The sequence below is a fragment of the Danio rerio genome, chromosome 13, assembly GCF_049306965.1.
Source record: "Danio rerio strain Tuebingen ecotype United States chromosome 13, GRCz12tu, whole genome shotgun sequence".
NCBI lineage: Eukaryota > Metazoa > Chordata > Actinopteri > Cypriniformes > Danionidae > Danio > Danio rerio.
Genome location: NC_133188.1, coordinates 53558174 through 53580000, shown reverse-complemented (window position 1 = coordinate 53580000; position 21827 = coordinate 53558174). Strand labels below are relative to the sequence as shown.

The following is a 21827-nucleotide window of genomic DNA, read 5'->3' as shown; positions in this document are numbered from 1 at the left end:
GATTCAGCATCTCATCCAATGCAGAACAGTACATTTTTCGACACCCTTTCATATAAAGGTGGACCAAGAACATCAGCTTGAGCATAACCACTGATGAGATGATCATATTACAGTGGGAAAGAACTACGCTAATGGTCTTCAGGCTGCTCCTTGTGTGTCTTTTGCACCACCAAGTGTTGAGATTCTGTTCTGACACATCAGAAAAGGGGAAATCAGACCTGAAAAAAAAGAGCAACTTGTAAATTGTTTAAACTTTAGTATTGCATCAGGTCAGCAAGCAAATTATTAATCAATCATACAGCAAATCTTTTCATTATAGTTTAGATGCAAAACCAGACGTCTTTTACAGGGCACCTATGATGAAAGTCGTCTTCTGTCTGCTGTTTGGACAGAACTGTGTGCAGTATAGCGTGTCCACAGTCATATGGGGATGATATAAACACAATAAGTCTTTTTTTAATATTTCCTGATGTTCAAGTAAGACCCAAATCCCTCCTATGTTGAGGCCCACCACAACGTGACGTGCATCTGTAGTTTCCCCGCCCACTGAATTGATTGACAGGTGCCATGTCTCCATAATAACAGGTATACTCGACCACAGAATATTTATGTGCAAATACACTGGGATTAAAATATCTGTTCAACTCTGTGAATAGATGTTTTTAAAACGGAGCATGTTTGTAATAATAATAATAAAAAAAATAATAATAATAAAAAAAATTGCTATATACTGTATTCCTATAACTGCTATAATCACCACGGCCCCATGCGTCTGTCTGTGTGTGTACCGCAAACGGCATTTGTGTGTGACTCATCATATCAGAAAGGCTTGAATAAACTCCAACACAAATACATCAAATAAACTTCCATGGTATTTTTGACTACTAAGCTGCATTTCCGCTTCATCCGTGTCTGTCTCTGTCACTGCTTTTCCTGCACTACATCAGATAAACAGCAGTCAGACACGCATGGGAGCAGTGGGCGGAGAGAGAAGCTGCTCATTTGCATTTAAAGCCACAGGCAACAAAAACAGCCACACTGTACTCAACAGCAAAATGGGCAGATTTTATTTTATATAATAAATAATCTGATGAGTGTTTTGAGCTGAAACTTCACAGACACTTTCTGGAGACACCAGAGGCTTATCTTACATCTTGTGAAAGGGGTAAAAAATGGTGCCCTGTCGGTGCAATAGCCTAGTGGTTAGCACGCCGACATATGGTTCAGTAAAACGTCAGGAGTTCCAATCCCGGCTTGAGGACATTTCCCAACCCTCTCCCTCCTTTTCCCTCTCTGCCTCATTACTGTCCTATCTAATAAAAGCAAAAAGGCCAAAAATAAATCTTTAAAAAAATGGTGCCCTTACTGGAAAAATGCACACTAGCATGATGAGAACATGAGTGGCTGAATGTTTATTCAGGGAAGTATTCAAAAGACACAACAAATAAAAGAACAAAATCAAAAGTGGAAGGAGTCTGATCAAATGCACATGACCTGTAAAACATCAAACATGGTGCGAAATTCACTATTTCAGAGTTATTTGATCCTCAGGTGAATGTTCAGCGTCCTTTAACATCATCAGCCCCCAAAAACAACCCAACAACTGCTAAACAGAAACACACGAACGACAGACATTCAGGAGTGTTGGAGTATCCACACGTGAACATAAGGCCTCATCACGTCAGCTGAATAAACCGTATATGACATTATTCACTCACATGACGATCTCTTAATGAGGAAGAATAAATAAAGGAATGTGCTGACTTCAACATTCTCAAAGGCAAAAGAGCAGAATATCAATAATCATATAATAACCATGATCATTACTAAAATATTGGTTTTATAATGAAAACAGTCGACATGTTAATAATAACAATAAGTAATACAAAAAGAAAGGTCCATGAACATCCTCTTAGTCAATATAATTTGTGGTGAAATCATTAATCATTAAAACATTAAATGGTTGTATAATCTGAGAGTTTTTATGGTTCATTTATAAGGAAACTCTTCATATATTTAACCATGGAAAATGACCAAATATTTAAGACGCCAATTTCACAAGTCTATGAAATACGAATCAAACAGAACAGACTTTGTTTCCCGCCCTCGGTCCAAACAAATACTACAGAAATGGTTCATTCACAGTGCAGACCTGATTAGCATGAGTCATTGTTTTGATTGGCTGACTGCAGCTCTGCCTGAGTGCCCAGCTGAAGCTCCGCCCTATACTATTTTGACTGACTACAACTCCGCCCCAGACTTTTGCATGCTCAGCTCCGCCCCATACTATGTTAAATGTCTGACTGCAGCTCCGCCTCCTCCTGATGAAACACTAGGGACACTTCAGGATCAGTGTGACCAGGTAATTTTCCAGAGCGATGTTTGCTTGGCAATGTTTCTATTAAGAATGGGCAACAGTATTGTATCTGTAACCCATTGCTCTAATTAGTTACCTCGTGTCACACCTGATTGCCCATTTATGGCATATTTTCCCAAAAGTTGCCCTGTTTATCATCAGCATTAGACTCTTCTGAGTGCCTGACTGAAGCTCCACCCTCATACTTTTTAACTAGCTGACTGTAGCTCCACCCCCAGACTTTTAAATGCCCAGCTCCACCCATTCTATTTAAACAGGCTGAGCTCTTCTTCCAGATTCCAGACTTACAAATGCTTCAGTAGCACTGGCTTTACCCCATACTATTATAACAGGCTTACTGCAGCTCTGCGCCAGACTCTTTTGACTGCCCAGATGAAGCCCTGCCTGTGCCATTTAAATTGGCTGATTACAGCTCCACTGCCAGACTTTTAAATGCTCGGCTATAGCCCCACCCCCCAAAGTCTTGATTGCCCAGCTTAAAGGCCACCCCTATACTATTTTGGACTGACTACAGCTCCACCCCTAGAATATGTTGATTGCCCAGCTGAAGCTCCACCCCTGTACTATTTAGAATAGGTGACTGCAGCTCCACCCCCATATTTTAAATGCTCAGCTCCACCTCCACACTATTTTAACTGGCTGCCTACAGCTCAACCCCCAGACATTTAAACACTCAGCTGTAGCCCCGCCCTAGACTCTTGAATTCCAAGCTGAAGCCACACCCCATACTATTTTAAATGGCTGACTACAGCTCCGCCCATGTACTTTAAAATACTCATCTCCATCTCAGTACTATTTTAACTGGCTGATTGCAGCTCCACCCTCAGACATTTAAATACTCAGCTGCACCCTCGCCCCAGACTCTTCAATGCCCAGCTGAAGCTCCACCCTCCACTCTTTTAACCGACTAATGCATCTCTGTCCCTGAACTCTTTTGAATGCCCAGCTGTAGCCCCACCCCCATAATATTTTAATTAATAAAACTCCGCCTCTGAACTTTTTTTTAGGCTTCCCAGCTGTAGCCCCGCCCCATACTGTTTTAACTAATACATCTCCACCCCTGAACTCAATAGACTGCCCAGCTGTAGCTCCACCCCAAACTATTTTAACTAATACATCTCCACCCCTGAACTCTTTTGGCTGCCCAGCTGTAGCCCCACCCCAAACTATTTTAACTAATACATCTCCACCCCTGAACTCTTTTGACTGCCCAGCTGTAGCCCCGCCCCAAACTGTTTTAACTAATGCATCTCAGTCCTTGAACTTATTTGACTGCCCAGCTGTAGCCCCACCCCAGACCATTTTAACCAATACATCTCCGCCCCAGAACTCTTTTGCCTGCCCAGCTGTAGCCCTGCCCCCAGACTGTATTAACTAATGCATCTCCACCCCTGAACTCTTTTGCCTGCCCAGCTGTAGCCCCGCCCCCAAACTGTATTAACTAATGCATCTCCGCCCCTGAACTCTTTTGAATGCCTAGCTGTAGCCCCGCCCCCAGACTGTATTAACTAATGCATCTCCGCCCCTGAACTCTTTTGCCTGCCCAGCTGTAGCCCAGCCCACAGACTGTATTAACTAATGCATCTCCGCCCCTGAACTCTTTTGACTGCCTAGCTGTAGCTCCGCCCCCAGACTGTATTAACTAATGCATCTCCGCCCCTGAACTCTTTTGCCTGCCCAGCTGTAGCTCCGCCCTCAGACTGTATTAACTAATGCATCTCCGCCCCTGAACTCTTTTGCCTGCCCAGCTGTAGCCCCGCCCCCAGACTGTTTTAACTAATGCATCTCCGCCCCTGAACTCTTTTGAATGCCCAGCTGTAGCTCCGCCTCAGTTTATTTTGATTGGCTTACAGTAGCTCCGCCCTCAGGCTCTTTATACATGCGGCTCAGATGCTCCACTAAAGCCTCCAGTTCCGGGTTTCCCCCGAGCTCCTTAATCAGCCTGTAAGCCTCCACCTCCAGATCCAGCAGCGTCTGCCGGGTGTAAGCAAACGAGCCCACCTTCTCCAGATAATCCACACAGTACCGCTTAATATCCAAGTTCTCTGTTCTCTGACGCAGAATATTCTGCACCTGTGTGCTCTCAGGATGCGACCAGATGGCGTGAATGGTGGGAAACGAGAACTTTCCTTCGGTCAAGTCTTCACAGAAGCTTTTGTTAGCGCTGTACTCTTTGGAGTTCAGATTAGCGTAGTCGTCCCGGATCTGGAAATACAGCCCTAGAGTGTCTAAAAGTGGCTTCAGATCTCGTTTCCAGTCAGAAAAGAGTTGCATGAGGCCTACAGCGAGCCCGAAGAGGCCTCCGGTTTTCTGCAGCACCATGGCGCGGTACTCAGCCTCACTGGGACAGGTGTATGTGTCCCGCCAGTGGATGTCCAGACCCTGGCCGCGGTGCAGCTCCAGCAGCTGCCGGGTGAAGACACGCACCGCCTCCGGGTGCTCCAGCATCAGCACCTTCTCCAGGCCCAAGAAATACACATAGTTTGCAGAGTTGATGACCGACGGGATGCCGTAGATGCTGTGGGCCACTGGGAAACCCCGCCGCAGCTTCGAGCTGTCCTCAATATCATCAATCAGCAGACTTGCATTGTGCAGCATCTCCGTCACCTCGATGATCACCTGCAGACACACAAACACAACCAATATCAGCCTTTTTAAAGGGTCACGAAACACCAAAACACATTTTTTGAGCTGTTGACAGTCGTATATGTGTCCCACACTGCTAAAAACACTATTAGGACACCTATATTTCAATAAAAAGTGTAAATTGGTTGTTTTTGCGTTATTTCAAGCAAATTCGTACTTCCGGTTTGAAACGAATTTTTGAAGCTGCGTCACTGTCATGAGATAATGACGTGTATTCCAGCGTGCAGACTGGACGCCTGTGCCTGTGCCAGAGTGTGTCTTATTACGTCTTACAGTGTGCTGCATTAATGCATGAGTAAGGCTTGGTTCAAACCAATCAGCGCGCTCTATTGTGCAACTTCATTAATATTCATTACTGTCATCGTGTTTACGCCACAGAGACGCCAAGTTGTTTTGGCAAAACAAGCGTGAAGTGTTGCTTTTATAGCTTGCTGCAGTTAAGTTTCGATTTCATTTTCTCTCTGTGAGAGCTCAGCTGGATCACGTCTGGATTAACAGTGTACGTGACGCTCGACAACAATAACTTAAGTGTCTAAGGAGGATTATTGTTTATCTGAGAGCTGTTCATCTGCAAACACTGAAATCCGGATTCGCTTGTAAAGTTAGTCTTCTCTTCATAATGACGCGGCTCTAGTTGCTGGTGATTGTCCTGTCTCTACAGATTTGGTAAGTGAGCGACCAGTGCTCTTTCTTTATTCAGTTTGTTCGTATCGAATTAAGTTAACTATTGCACTGATGCAAACATAGCACCGCATTTTGTGACCGGAATAACACACGAGGCTTTCTGACGCTACCTGCCGTGTGCATCTAAGTTTCCGGGAAATGCAGAGGGTTTTTTTCTCTCATTCGCCGTGCGGTATCAAACATTGCATGAAAAATACACGCTTAGAGCAGCTCCTCGAATCAAATATCTCGTTTGTCGCGAGGGGCATGAATGAATTCCCTGAATGAAAGAGCCAAACTGCAGTTAAAGTCCACCATTTAATAATTTGGCAAATAATTCGACTACAGATGTCCATGTAGGTTAAACACCATCACTTTCTCATGTGTGTGTATTTTGACTGAAACTCGCGCGTGCCCAAATAGACACTCCCACACCATCCCACTCTAGTTCCTCCGACACTCCCCCCTAAACAGAGCTGGACACGCCCACTTTTCTGACTTTCCAAAGTAGAGGTGTGAAAACACCCTGCTGAAACGAGGGGGTTTCATGGCCCTTTAAAGAGTAAATACAGGCTTATACGTCTTATATCAGTCTTAGGCCCGTTTACACTAATACATCTTAGAATAAAAACAATTGACGCAAAAATAACTTGCCATTTTTATTACACCCTTCTCTTGTTTTAAACATTCAAGTTAAATTTTTTTAAATGAACACAAAAAGAATATAATCGAATAACTCTTATAGTATTGAAACAAGTAGGGAGAGAGTTAATAATGAGGACATTATTGTATATTGAGTGAATAGTAGGAACAATTTAATCTGAGTTAACTGTCCCTTTAAGGCCTATGACTGTCTATTGGCCATCGGCCCAACCCTAGTGTGAACATTTCAGAGTTTAAACCATCTGGCCACAAGAAATGTTTTGTAACTTTAATAAAGATTAAGTAATCTACAATGAAGACTATGCAGAGTGGATTATTCAGTATCTGTACCTGAATAGTGAATACCTGAACAGTAGCGATGTAACGATATTGTAAATACCGTCATACCGCAATAGCAATTTTTTTCAATATTACCGTAGTCGAATGACTCGATAAAACTATAGGACTTCTGAGAAAATTTGCTCAGGCGAATGAAGCGAACGGGAGGTAGCGGGAACTACAATTCCCATCAGCCTAGGGCGTGGCCATCATCCTTTGCGGTCTGTTGTCGCTACAGATCCAGTAATGCGGAAATGGAGTGTGCTGCTAGTAGCGGGGATGAAAAAAGGAGCTGGAAAAGATCGAACCTAAAGCGGGTTTTAAATGGGATGTGTGGAAGCATTTCGGTTTCTCTCAAAAAAGATACGAGAAAGGAGAAAAGGTGACAGACAAAGAAAACAACAGTATGCAGGCACTGCCAGACTGTGGTGAAATATAAGTCGGGGAATACGACTAAAAACAGTCATGGGGACTGCAGAACACAGCACACTGTTCAGATTGATGCAGACATTAACTTGTACTGCAAAGAGACCTCTATCTCACTCATGGTTTGTCCTCTCAAGTGGTGGAAAGACAATGCACAGTGTTACCCACTGCTGTCAACCTTGGCTAAATCATATCTCTGTCCCAGAAACCTCAGTCCCAAATGAGAGGGTTTTTTTCTGTTGCAGGGGACCATGCCCAGAGATCCAGCTTTTAGATTATAGTTATATGATAATTTTCCTTAAAAACCCATCTCTATCTAAGTGAGTGAGTGATTAAATGTTGAATGTGATGAGTTTTCAACAATATTAAAATGAAACTTTATTTTTTAATATGGTTTAATAGTTTTTTGTTATTAAAATTGAAGTTGCTGTTTCAAAGCTTACAGATAGATGGCTAATTTGTATGTCAGACACTTTTGGCACTTTTTTCGAGTCTTTTCATTAGTTTTGTTTTTCCTGTAAATTATTCAATTAATACCGTACCGTGCCATTCATACCGAGGTATTACCGTACCGTGAAATTCTGATACCGTTACATCCCTACTGAACACTATCATTCACTTTTATCTTTACTATATTTTATTCATCTCTGCTTGCCATTTATTTGTTCTAAATTATTCGAGATTCACTCCTATACAAAATACCCCCAAATCAATCCAAGAAGGATTTTCACCGCATTTTGTGACAGAAATAATACACACGGCTTTCTGAAGCTGCCTGTCGAGTGCATCTAAGTTTCCGGGAAATGCTGAGTTTTTTTTCTCTCGTTCACCATCCAGTAGCTAACACTGCATGCAAAATACACGCTTAGAGCAGCTCCTCGAATCAAATATCTCGTTTGTCATGAGGGGCATGAATGAATTGCCTGAATGAAAGAGCCAAACTGTAGATAAGTCCACCATTTTATAATTAGTCAAATAATTCGATAACTGATGTCCATGTAAACACTTTCTCCCCTGTGTGTGTGTGTGTGTGTTTTTACTCTGTGAAAATCAGAGCGTGCCCAAACCGACACTCCCCATTTTTATGCACATTTTCTTTACAGACCCTCCCTCTTTTGCTCCTCCGACACTCCCCCTAAACAGAGCTGGACACGCCCACTTTCCAGACTTTTTCCAAAGTAGAGGTGTGAAAACACCCTGCTGAAACGAGGGGGTTTCATGGCTCTTTAAGAGTACCAACAATGACTGAAGTCACAAATTAAATAACACAACCAATTTTCAGATGGCCAAAAATTCACACGCACACTTTAGATTCCCATTGTTGCACATTTATGCTTTGTGATTGGTTCTTAGATCAATGTAGAGTAAAAAAAAGTCCAGAGCTTATCAACATAAATTTTATCGCGATTCGATATAATTAGTTTATTGGCAGAGTCCTACTATATCCATATACTCACCAACCGGAGTGCTGCTATTATTATTTAGCAAATCTGAACCATTAGCTATATTAAAACAACTCTCTTGCCTGTCAATCAACAACTGTGTCAGTTCTGAAATAGCCTAAAAAACCTAAAATAATCCAATTAATAAATATGCACAAGTGTGTAAGGCAAGGCAAGGCAAGGCAAGTTTATTTATATAGCACATTTCATACACAATGGCAATTCAAAGTGCTTTACATAAACAAGAATAAAAGAAACAAGTAAAATAAAAGTAAAAACAAATAATAAAAATGCATAAAAACAAAACAAAACATAAAAACAGGTAAAATGTGATATGAAAGAATGAAGAAGAAGAGAAAAAGATGATAGTGCAATCTGTCGGACGCAGCACAGTGCTCATTCAGTAAAGGCACAGCTAAACAGATGTGTTTTCAGTCTTGATTTGAATGTGCCTAATGTTGGAGCACATCTGATCATTTCTGGAAGCTGATTCCAGCAGCGAGGGGCATAGTGGCTAAAAGCCGATTCACCCTGCTTTGACTGAACTCTTGGAACTTCTAGTTTATATGATCCTAAAGATCTGAGTGATCTGTTGGGTTTGTATTCAGTGAGCATATCTGTAATGTATTTAGGTCCTAGGCCATTTAGTGATTTATAGACCAGTAATAATACTTTAAAATCTATTCTGAATGTAACTGGCAGCCAATGTAAAGACCTGAGGACAGGTGTGATGTGCTCTGATTTTCTGGTTCTGGTTAGAATTCTGGCTGCAGCGTTCTGGATGAGCTGCAACTGTCTGACTGTCTTTTTAGGAAGACCAGTGAGGAGTCCATTACAGTAATCCACCCTGCTGCTGATAAAAGCATGAACAAGTTTTTCTAAATCTTCACTAGAAACAAAGCATCTGATTCTTGCTATGTTTTTGAGATGATAGTATGCTGATTTACTGACTGCTTTGACATGACTGTTGAAACTCAGATCTGACTCCAGAGTCACACCAAGATTCTTGACCTTATTTTTTGTCGTTTGACCTTTAGTGCCAAGGTACGCATTTACCTTGAGAACCTCATCTTTGTTTCCAAACACAATAATTTCAGTTTTCTCTTTGTTTAACTGAAGAAAGTTTTGGCACATCCAATTGCTCATTTCATCAATGCATTGGCAGAGGGTGTCAATGGGGCTGTAGTCATTAGGCTGTAAGGCTAGGTAGATCTGAGTGTCATCAGCATAGCTGTGGTAGGAGATTTGGTTCTTTCTCATTATTTGGCTTAGAGGGAGCATGTAAAGGTTGAACAGGAGAGGTGCCAGAATCGAGCCTTGTGGGACTCCACACGTCATGGGTGTCCACCTCGACCTATGGTCACCTATACTGACATGGTAACCTCTACCTTCTAGGTAAGATCTAAACCATTTGAGGACCGTGCCAGACAGCCCAACCCAGTTTTCCAGCCTATCCAAAAGTATGCTGTGATCGACAGTGTCAAATGCAGCACTGAGATCCAACAATACCAGCACTGTTATTTTACCTGAATCTGTATTTAGGCGTATATCATTGATTATCTTTATAAGAGCGCTCTCTGTACTGTGATGAGCTCTGAACCCCGATTGAAAATTGTCTAAACACCCCCTGAAGTTTAAGAACTTGTTAACCTGGTTAAAAACAACTTTTTCAATGATTTTGCCAATGAAAGGGAGATTTGAGATTGGCCTGTAATTGCTCAATAGGGTGTTATCCAGGGTGCTCTTCTTCAAGAGGGGTTTAACAACTGCAGTTTTAAGTGAGGTTGGAAAAATCCCTGATAGAAGTGAAGCATTTACCACTTTTAGAAGATCCATTTCTAAACAGGTAAACACCGTTTTGAAGAATGATGTGGGGAGCGTGTCAAGACTGCAGGTTGATGTTTTCATAACTTGCACAGTCTCTTCTAAGATTTCACCGTTAATTGCCATGAAATCAGACATAATGTCTGATTTCTTAAGTTGTGGTTGAGCTTGTTTGATATCGACACAACTTGACTGATTGGATGAGCTTATTGCCTTTCTGATATTATTGATCTTATCAGTGAAGAAATGAGCAAATTCATTACATTTGCTTTCAGAGAGGAGCTCACTTGGAATCTGACTGGGGGGGTTTGTGAGTCTCTCTATCGTTGCAAAGAGTGTACGAGCATTATTTAAGTTGCTGTTTATAAGGCTTGAAAAGAAAGTCTGTCTAGCAGTGTTAAGTTCCATATTAAAGGCATGAAGACTGTCTTTATAGATGTTATAATGGACTACTAGTTTCGTCTTTCTCCACATACGCTCAGCTTTTCTGCACTGTCTTTTCATCATTTGTACTTTCGGTGACCTTGTCCAAGATCCCTTTTGCCTGCCAGTCATCTTCTTGACTTTAACAGGAGCGATGTCATTTATGACATTCTCAATTTTAGAATTGAACAAATCAAGGAGAGAATCAACAGAATCTGCAGATATACTTGGTGCTTGCGATATGGCTTTCATAAACTGCTCACTGGTGTTCTCATTTATGCATCTCTTTCTGACAGAGACAGATCTGTCTTTAATAGCTGGAGTGATCAATATATCAAAAAAGATACAGAAATGATCAGATAGTGCCACATCCTTAACAACAGTCGATGAAATGTGTAAACTCTTAGTTATAAGTAGATCAAGAGTGTGTCCACGATTGTGTGTGGGTCCTTGAACATGCTGAGTCAGATCAAAAGTGTTAAAAACAGTCATCAGTTCTTTTACAGCATTGATTTCTGGATTATCAATGTGAATATTAAAATCCCCAGCAATACTAAAATAATCAAATTCAGAGGTTACTATTGATAACAGCTCTGTAAAATCCTCAATAAAAGCTGGAGAATATTTTGGAGGTCTGTAGATAATGATCAGTAAGATGCGTGGAGACCCTTTTAGTGCTATACTCAGATATTCAAAAGACAAATAGTCACCAAATGACACTTGTTTACATTCATACACATCTTTAAACAGGGCAGCGATGCCTCCACCTCTCCTATTAGCTCTGCAAACACTCAAAAAGTCAAAGTTTAAAGGAGCTGCTTCATTCAGAACTGCTGCGCTACAACTGTCATCTAGCCAAGTTTCAGTTAAAAGCATAAAATCAAGGCTATTTGTGTTGATAAAATCATTGACTAAAAGAGACTTATTGTTGAGTGATCTGATGTTTAAAAGCGCTAACTTAACAGTTTTAGCTGTTTTTTCTATAGTAGTCTCAGATCTACATTTAATAGACACCAGATTTGAATGATTTGCTAAACGGCCTGATGAAGTCTTTGGTTTTCTGTCACTTAACACAACACATATCTGCTTAGAGAAAGCTACAGACACACTGGGTTCCTGCTTGTTCTGAAAACATTTGATAAAGACACTGTTATCTAAGCAGGTCCCCGACACACATCAGTGACAGCTCTTGTGTTCACCAGCTGAAGATGGGGCGTTGTTGTTTGGGCCCTGGCGGTGTGATCGGAGGGCTCTTCCAGGTGGGCTCATAGGTGGTTGTGGAGCAGGCCGCTTTTTGGTTGGTAACTGGGGGCTTGCGGCAATGGAGTGTGAAAGTTTAGTTCCAGCATACACCAGTTCCTCCATCTTTTTTGAAAAACCCAAGAGTGGTGAACATTGTGACAATGAGAACGTGTCCGGTGACAGAGGCTGTGCATCTTGAGATTCTGTCTGCAGAAATATGTTTTCCTGAGGATCATTTTTGAGTGACGAGACTTGATGCTGTTCTGATGAGTCACAGTCTGCCTGTGTTGAGCAGAGGGCAACTGATAGTGTCTCTATCAACATTGGGTGTTTTGGCTGCGTGGCATTATCACTGTCCTTGGGTGATTCGTCAGCCACAAGTCCACTCAGGAGCTGATTTGAAGTCCTGTGGTCATCCGGACATTTGCTAGGTGTGTGTTTGCAGTTCAGTTCAGTGGCATACACAGCTGATGGATGATTGAGGGAGAAAAAAATATTGTCCTTTAGCACCTTTGCACCAAGTTTGTTTGGATGAAGGCCGTCTGATGTAAACAGCTGTCTTTGGTTCCAGAAGAGATTGAAGTTGTCGATGAAATTCAGTCCTTTCTTGTTACATGTTTTCTGTAGCCATACATTTAGACCAAGTAACTAATACTTTCTGGCTGACATCAACATATCATGCAAATGTCCAGATGCTTGACTAACACACACAATAATGCTTCTGGTTTAAACATTTTATGTAGAGGAATTTAAGAAACTTTAACCATTTATTTACAGTATTCTATTGTATATGATGCCTCTGAAATAGAGACTAAACCAAAAGAGAATGAATGAATGAACGATGCTTGTGCAGTCAAAAGTGCTGACAGGACTTATTTGTGGATCTGACGTGAGAATGCTGATATTATGAGGTGAAACACAGAGGTGTAATAGCAGTGGAGTCCTGCAGGTGGCAGCAGCTGCACTATATTAGATGAGCAGTCCGCGTAATCAGGGTGTGTCTGAAATGCAGACCATCATCATCATCTGTGTTTAGTCTGCGCAGAGGTATCAACACATTCACCAGACTTCAAAAAGAGATGTATAAATATAAATACATAAATGCGTTATTGATCATTAAATGGCTTTATAATTTCATGCAGAAAAAAAAACAATACATTCCAAAAAATAAGATTACAAAAAATAATTAAACAAATAAATAAGGTGCACAAAACAATTTAATAAGGAAGAAATATAATTATATATAATTTCACAGGTGTGTTTATTTAGATCCCTGTTGCATTAGAGTTAACAATATTTTCTATTAATTCATACAAACAATAACTATCAGTATACATTTTTTATTTGTCTTTAAGACAGAGAATAAACATGCCACTCAATCTTTATTAAAATAAAAATACATTTATGTAATACTTTATATAATTTTATAGTTGTTTGCATATTAATGTAGAATTTTTATAATGTTTTCTCATTTTATTTTTACGTTGATGCTATTTGATTAATTAAAATATTAAAACGTGTGAATGCATGCAAGGTTAAAGTTCTGTTAATGCTTATCTGCCCCCACTATTAATTATTCATACATTTCATTATGCAGGAATTTGTGGATTTTGAATATGCATACATTTATTTATTTTTTATTTATTTATTATTTATGTAGAAATTTATGAATTTATTATATATATTTATTTATTTGCATATTTATTTATTGTTTTATCCATGCTGGAATTTATGGATTCATTTACCTATTTATATAATAGTGTATTTATTTATAATCTTATTTATGCATTTATTTAATAATTTGGATTTCATATATAAATGTATTTATTTGCATATTTATTTTATTTATGCAGAAATTTAGAGATTTGTTATATAAATTCATTTTGCATATTTATTTATTATTTTATTCATGCAGGAATTTGTGGATTTTTTATATATATTTATTTATTTGCATTTTTCTTTTTTTATTTATTCAGGAATTTATGGATTTGTTATAAAGATTTATTTATCAGCATATTTTTTACTTATGCGTGAATTTGTGGATTTTTTTATATTTATTTATTTGCATGTTTATTTGTTTATTATTTTATTTATGCAAGAATTTATAGATTTATTATATACATTTATTTTTTTAGCATATTTTTTTTATTTATGCAGAAATTTGTGGATTTTTTAAATTTATTTATTTGCATATTTAATTATTATTTTTTTTACGCAGGAATTTGTGGATTTTTTTTTTTCAAATTTTTTTTTTTCCCCTGGAAAAACAATAAAACACAGCTTATTTAATTTAATAAAATTTTTTATTGCAATTCAACCTAATTTATCCAAGTCAACCTAAATTATTGAAATCTTTCCAAATAGAGCTCATCAAATTATCTAGTGAAACAATATACTGCAATATATATCACAATGTCTGATTTTTCCAGTCCTAATATAAAACTTGACTGGAAGCAACGCATGCTATGAACAGATTTGAGTCTACAGAGGCCAAAAAGCATGTTTAAATAAACTCCAGCATCCCACTCTCTGACCTTTACTTTCAAAACCAACAAAACAGGAGAAAATCTGCAGTCCTGAATCACCAGCAGGGGGCGAAAACACTGGCATGAGCTTCAATCATGGTGAACGCAGAGCAGGAAAAACTTCAGGCGGAAAAAAACACAGAGTTGACCTTAACAAGTGTGTATGAAGAGCTGCTGTGAAAAGCCCTCGCGCACGAGTTAAAAGCAGGTTACTGTAAACTGGAGCTGTCAAAGTAATAATAATGGACGCGTCTGAGAGCGAGAGCTGCTGGGAATGAGGCCAAACACACACTTCAGACACACACTGATCGTCTCCATCATATACACACAGCCAGTGTATCGGTGTGACATCTGCAAAAACACATGCTGATTCTGATCTGGGAGCGCTGTTTTTACACACTGGGAGATTTTCGATTTACTCTGCTTTCATCTGCCTTCATGAAGCATTACATCATCTCTGGATGACATCATCTCTGCTTTCTGCTTGCTTACTAATGCCTGCATGAAAACAATCAAGACTTGCAGAGCAAATGCCTGTGTGAAGCATTAACCAGCCACTAATGAAACCATTCGATATCTGTACTAATAATGAGTATTTTTAAAGCTAGATTTATTATAATAATGCTTTTAAAAAGTGCTTAAGATCTTTTTTAATCGACAATATTTAATATAAATGTAATAAATCAAAGACAGAGAGAGATTTTGAAAATGTCTATAATAATGTGGCGGTATTTAATAATATTATATATATTTATTTATACATTAGTCCTTTATTCATCACGAGTTTCCACAGTAGAATAAACTGCCAACTTATCCAGCATATGTTTTACACAGCAGATGCCCTTCCAGCTGCAATCCAACACTGGTAAACACCCATACACACTCTTTTAAACACACACTCTACAGCTCAGTTCATCAGTTCCCCTATAGCGCATGTGTTTGGACTGTGGGGGAAACCAGAGCACCTGGAGGAAACCCACGCCAACACTGGGAAAACATGCAAACTCCACAGAGAAATGCCAACTGACCCCACCAGGACTCGAACCAGTGGCGTTCTTGCTGTGAGGCAACAGTGCTAACCACTGAGCAGCCGAGTCACCCTTAATACAATATATTATGGTAATTAATATGCATAACAACGTTGTGGGTACTTGCACTTTTTGACAATGTTTATTAAAACGATCAAATAAATATGCAAATAAACCTAATAAATATGCAAATAAACCTAATAAATATGCAAATAAACCTAAAGATAATATAAACAGATATAAAGACAAACTAACCTTTTTAAAATAAAATAATAAGGATGTCACAATGGCGGAGTGGTTAGCACGATCGCCTCACAGCAGTCACAGGTCACTGGTTCAGTTGGCATTTCTGTGTGGAGTTTGCATGTTCTCCCTGTGTTGGCGTGGGTTTCCTCCGGGTGCTCCAGTTTCCCCCCCACAGTCCAAACACATGTGCAACAGGTCAATTGGGTTAGCTAAATTGTCCATAGTGTATGAGTGTGTATGGATGTTTCCCAGTGATGGGTTGCAGCTGGAAAGGCATCCGCTGTGTAAAACGTGCTGAATAAGTTAGAGGTTCATTACGCTGTGGCGATCCCAGATTAATAAAGGGAGTAAGCCGAAAAGAAAATCAAATATTAAAAAAAATTTATAATAATAATAATAATAATAATAATATATCTCTGTTTTATCTGTAAAAGTTTAAGAAACCTATCAAAAAAAAAGTAATTTTACTGAGAAATTTAAATAAATATTATGCTCACCCAAAAACCTCTAAACAAGATGAAATTACATTTATCCAAGAGAGAAAATAAATAATAAAAATCAATAAAAATAAATAAAGTAAAAAATAAACACATTTTTAAAATTTTAATAAAATAAAAATAATTTTTAAAAAAAAGCCTGTCCAGAATACAGATGTACCATAACAACCCAATATCACAAAGATTAATCCTCAGGTATTTAATATACATATTATTATTAAAATTTCATTCTAAAGTTGTTGTTTTTTTGTCATTAATTGTGATGATTTAAGTCCACCAAGCTAAAACTTGCATTACATTAAATATTTATTTACATTATTAAGAATAAAAAAAAAAAAATTAAATTTAGAATCTCAAATAAAAACCAAATAAAACCTTGTAAAAATACATTTAAAAAAATATATATTAATTATGCAAATTTCATGACAATGTATATTTTAAGGGTGTCACGTTGGCTCAGTGGTTAGCACTGTCACCTCACAGCAAGGTCACTGGTTCAGAGAGAGAGAGAGAGCAGAGGCGAGTCGTGCACTAAGTGACCGGCAGTTTGGCAGTATTTACGGTTTCAAAAGGGAGCGGGCGCGCGGTCTAACAATATCGCTCGCTCGCGAGCATCCGCATGGATACGGTTTGTGTTTGTGTGAGAGAGAATAGAGAGAGCGTGATGCTGTGTGTCGCTTGGTGCTCTCTCTATGTGTGTGTGTATGAGAGAGAGCGTGATGGTGTGTGTTGCTTGGTGCTCTCTCTCTCTCTCTGTGTGTGTGTGTGTGTGTGTGTGTGTGTGTGTGTGCGCGTGTGAATGAGAGAGAGCACCCCCCGATACGAACAAGACAAACAGGTGACCGCGAACCTAAGGTCGCATATACGGTATTCAGTTTCTGAATGGTTTAGGCACAAGCTAACAGTTTGGTGACCCTGTCAGAGCCTTACGTCATCATTTTTATTATTATGCATGGTCATACCAGATACGGAGGTAAAATAGAGAGAAGGTTTGACAGTATCAAAATTTGGATACCGCCCAAGCCTAGTAACAAGAGGCAATTTAATCATATCATAACGTTACATAACAGCTTCCAAAACATTATTTATCCATATTTGGACCTTTTTGGATTATATATTAGTTTTCTTCTTCTTCTTCTTCTTGTTTATTATTATTATTATTATTATTATTATTATTATTATTATTTATATCATTATTTTGTTATTATTATATATTTGTTTTTATTATCATTATATTATTATTATTATTTTTACTATATATTAATATCATTATTTTGTTATTATATTTTTGTTTTATTTTTTATTATTATTATTATCATCATCATCATCATCATCATCATCATCATCATCATTTTTTATATATTTTCATTATTATTATTATTATTATTATATTTTTATAATAAATTTTTATTAGTATTATTAATGTATTATTATTATTATTATTATTATATTTCATATATTATTATTATTATTATTATTATTACTATATATTAATATCATTATTTTGTTATTATATATTTGTTTTATTTTTTATTATTATTATTATCATCATCATTTTTTATATATTTTCATTATTATTATTATTATTATATTTTTATAATAAATTTTTATTAGTATTATTAATGTATTATTATTATTATTATTATTATATTTCATACATTATTATTATTATTATTATTATTATTATTATTATTATTATTATATTATTATATTTTTAATTATATATTTTATTATTGTTATTATTATTATTATTATTATTATTAATATTAATATTATTATTATATTTTTAATTATATATTTTATTAGTATTATTGTTGTATTATTATTATTATTATTATTATTAGGATTATATATATTTTATTATTATTATTATTATTATTATTAATATTATTATATAGATATATTGTTATTATTATTATTACTACTACTATTATTATTTTCATTTTTAGGAGACAAAGCAAATGACTTTGAGCGTCAAAAGTATCTTCACCTACATTACCGCAAATGCAATGGTTGTGAGAAAGAAAAAGAACCAATAGTTAAATGAAATGGCTCACAATATAAAAAATGCACACGCTTGTGCAGCAGAAAAAAAAGCCTACCTAATACATACAAGCCTTCTAATGATTGAACTCGAGCTCCTACACCGCCGACCGCATTACACACATCCAAAAGGGAAGTTGTTTTCCATTCACAAGATCAAATAAACGCAGAAGCGGAGAAGACGGGGCCATAAAACAGCACTGCTGGCACGAACCGCTGACTTTCCCCTGTCTGAAGAGCTTTAATGAAATATTCAGGATAAAAGGAGAACTGCTGAAGCGCCGCTCGAATGTGATCTGACGGACTTAGCAGATAACACGACGCGCTGACAGAGATCAGCTGATTCACAATGACAAGATTAACATGGCTTAATCACTGGACGGGTTACAGTTCAGCATGAGCACTCACGCTTTCCTCCAGTACAGATAATTCATGCTAATTATGCTAATGGTTGTACACTATATCAAAGTGTTTAGAGTTTTAAATACACTGCTGTAATACATTGAACCACTAAACATTGTTCTCTTGACAAATGGTTTTTATATCCATGTAGAAAATAATACGTTTTGGCACATTTTAATTCTTTTTGTGTGTGTGTGTGTGTCTCTGTAAAGATATTTGTGTATTGCTGTATTATCTGTGTGTATAGAGTGAAAGAACTATGATGTCAATTTGTATGCTAAAACCCGGAAGCGAATAGTCAATGTGTGTTTTTTTTTTCAATGGAGTTTCAGTTAAATAACTTAAATAAGGTTTTTGGCTAACAGAAACTCAAGATATTTTCAAGTAGAGCTGCACGATTCTGGCTAAAACGAGAAATCGTGATTATTTTGCTTCAAATAAAGATAATTTTTTTAGGATTCTGTAGATGTAAAATAAAGGTTAATATGAGACGGAAATTATTATTGTTTTTTCTCAAACATATGGTAAAACAATAATAATAATAACAATATGTGTAGGTCTGCTGGTTTCTACAAATAATTCTATTCTACTTATAATATTTCTGATGTTAAATTAAAGGTGCAGTAGGAGATCTGCCAAAATGCTAACCGCTTAGCATATTATCTTTGGACGGCGGGGAGGAACTGTGATTCAAAGCCACACCCCCTGAAATCGAGAGTGCGTACACCGCGTCACAACAGCCGACAGACAACCCACTAGTTCAGTGGTTCTCAAACTGTGGTACGTTTACCATTAGTGGTACACAGGCCTCCTTCTAGTGGTACCCGGAGGAATGAAATAAGTCATGTACATGCTACACATATTAAATTTTTTTTCAAAAATGATCTATTTAATATGCCATATAGCCTATATTTCTGAGGTAAGCTACCACGTTTTTTAAGTGTGCAGAGGTGTAGCTGCTTTACTGGGTCTACTACGCTATTGTATTTCAATACTGCTCATTTTGGTGGTACTTGGAGAGACAATAGCTGCGTCCCAAATCGCATACTTATGCACTATTCTACGCCATTTTGTAGTATAAATAGTGTAAGTAGTGTGTTCACACTGAAAACTCTAAAAATAATATGTGCACTTTAATTTCCCGGATGATGCACTCATTCAGCCGCTAAAATGAAGTGTGTAATGATGGACACTTCACGCACTCAACGACCGCAGGTTTGCTCACGTAGCGGATGAGGCGGAGCTATCGGACGCACATGTTGAATAACTATTTATTTTGGATGGTAAGAACAAAATTCTTCTTCGAGAGTGATTATAGCGCCTCCCGATGGTGAATTCGGCAACACTCACAGCAGGTAATATTTGATAATTCGGTCGTTTATTTCACTGATTTGGCAACCGTCAAACGTCATCAGGGAAACGGTTTGAATTTCCGCTTAGTAAAAAAACATTAGTGTGCCATTTGGGACGCCACTAAATACATATACTATCCTGTTGAGTGTGTAAGTGCATAAGTACATAGTGCATGAGTGCATAGTGTATAGTCTGCCATTTGGGACGCAGCTTATTTTTTTCTGAGGTGGTACTTGAGGAAAAAAGTTTGAGAACTACTGCACTAGTTCATGTCATTCGCCAGTTAGTTAGTGCCAGCGCCATGCAGGAATTACATTTATTACTAAGCCACACTTACATGCTATTTCAGAGTAGCGGTAAACAGTATAGGACGGCTGTCATTGTTCAAAAATGACCCAATGTGAATATAAAAGCAGCTTCAGCTCAGTAAAGCAGTTAGGCAGAATAGCGCTATTTACTGATGTTTTGTTGTTGAACTGAACATAAATCTACATTATAGATGCTGTAAAAGGACCTTATGAAACTGAAAATAGTCACATCAATCTTTCACCAGGAGAAATCAGTGGCTGAACAACAAGTCTATGCACAAGCCATTTATAACGCAACACAAACTAATAAGCTTAGCCTGACTAAAACAGACCATTACCTGTCTGTTTAACAGTAATACTTCAGCCATGGTGTCGTCCTTCCTCCAGTGTGCAAAAGTGGCAATGGCGCTGTCCATTTTAGTTCCTCAAAATAGCAATGAACCAACAATGTTCCTAACAGAGGGGTCCCGGCCCACAAGGGGGCCTCAGTGAGCTTTGTGGGGCATCATATTCAAAAAAAAAATCTTAGCAGTGGACAATTAGGAGAAAGATCATGTTGCCTTAGTTCATTTTATCTCCTTTAGCTCAGTGGTCCTCAACCATCGGTCCGTGGATCAATTGGTACCGAGCTGCACAAGAAATCATTAATTATTTTCGTTTTAATATTATTCGAGTCTGAACCATCTTTTATTTTGAAAAGTCTTTTATTTTGAAAAATGACAGTATTCTCACGCTTACATCTTGGTCACTCGAGTGTAACGGAGGCTAGCTAGTAAGTGCTGTGCAGGTAAACCTCACTCCTCTGACCTCTAAAGGTGCTCTAGCGACAGATGCTAGAGGTCATGGTCTTTAGCCTCCTTGGTAGATCACCCGACTCCCATGCGGAAGGTTGCCGCTTTGAAACCAGCTCCAGGTTGGGTGGCGTAGGACCGGCGGGGTTACACGAGCACCCAAATTTAACCCAAAAGCAGCAAAATGAGTAAGAAACGGATGTATTTGGAAAGTTTCTTTACCAGGGGGAAAAGGCCAAGTGAAGGAACTGCCGAGGAATGGATCCGCAACCCCCTTGCCAATAAATCAGCATTTTAGGAGGCATTCGCATATCGCGCATTTCTAGAGTTTGCACAAGTTTGTAGTTTCCAATGGAGGTGCACGGTTTGCCCGCACAAGCGGCATGACGCACTCGCACCAATGAACCCTGAGCCATGAACCCACCGCAAGTCACGTGACAAGAATTGACCAATCAGCTTCAGCTTGTATGGAATATACACATTTGGAGCTTATAATGACCAAGAGGTGACACTCAATAGATGTTTGGTCAATGAACAGTGCGGAAATAGTGCATGGAGTTAAACCCGATGGCACACAAATCACTTGAAACATCTTAAGTGGCACTCCAAT

General features: G+C 38.2%; 1 protein-coding gene across 2 annotated transcripts in view; it reads right to left on the bottom strand.

The window, feature by feature from the left end:
• Positions 1-1386: 1386 nt before the first annotated feature.
• ggps1 (geranylgeranyl diphosphate synthase 1) overlaps positions 1387-21827 on the bottom strand; it is a 47388-nt gene continuing 26947 nt past the window's right edge. For both annotated transcript variants that reach the window (NM_001291760.1, NM_001291761.1), the window contains 1 exon segment: positions 1387-4996. In NM_001291760.1, coding sequence (NP_001278689.1) covers positions 4211-4996 — 786 coding nt within the window. In that variant the 3' untranslated portion in view covers positions 1387-4210.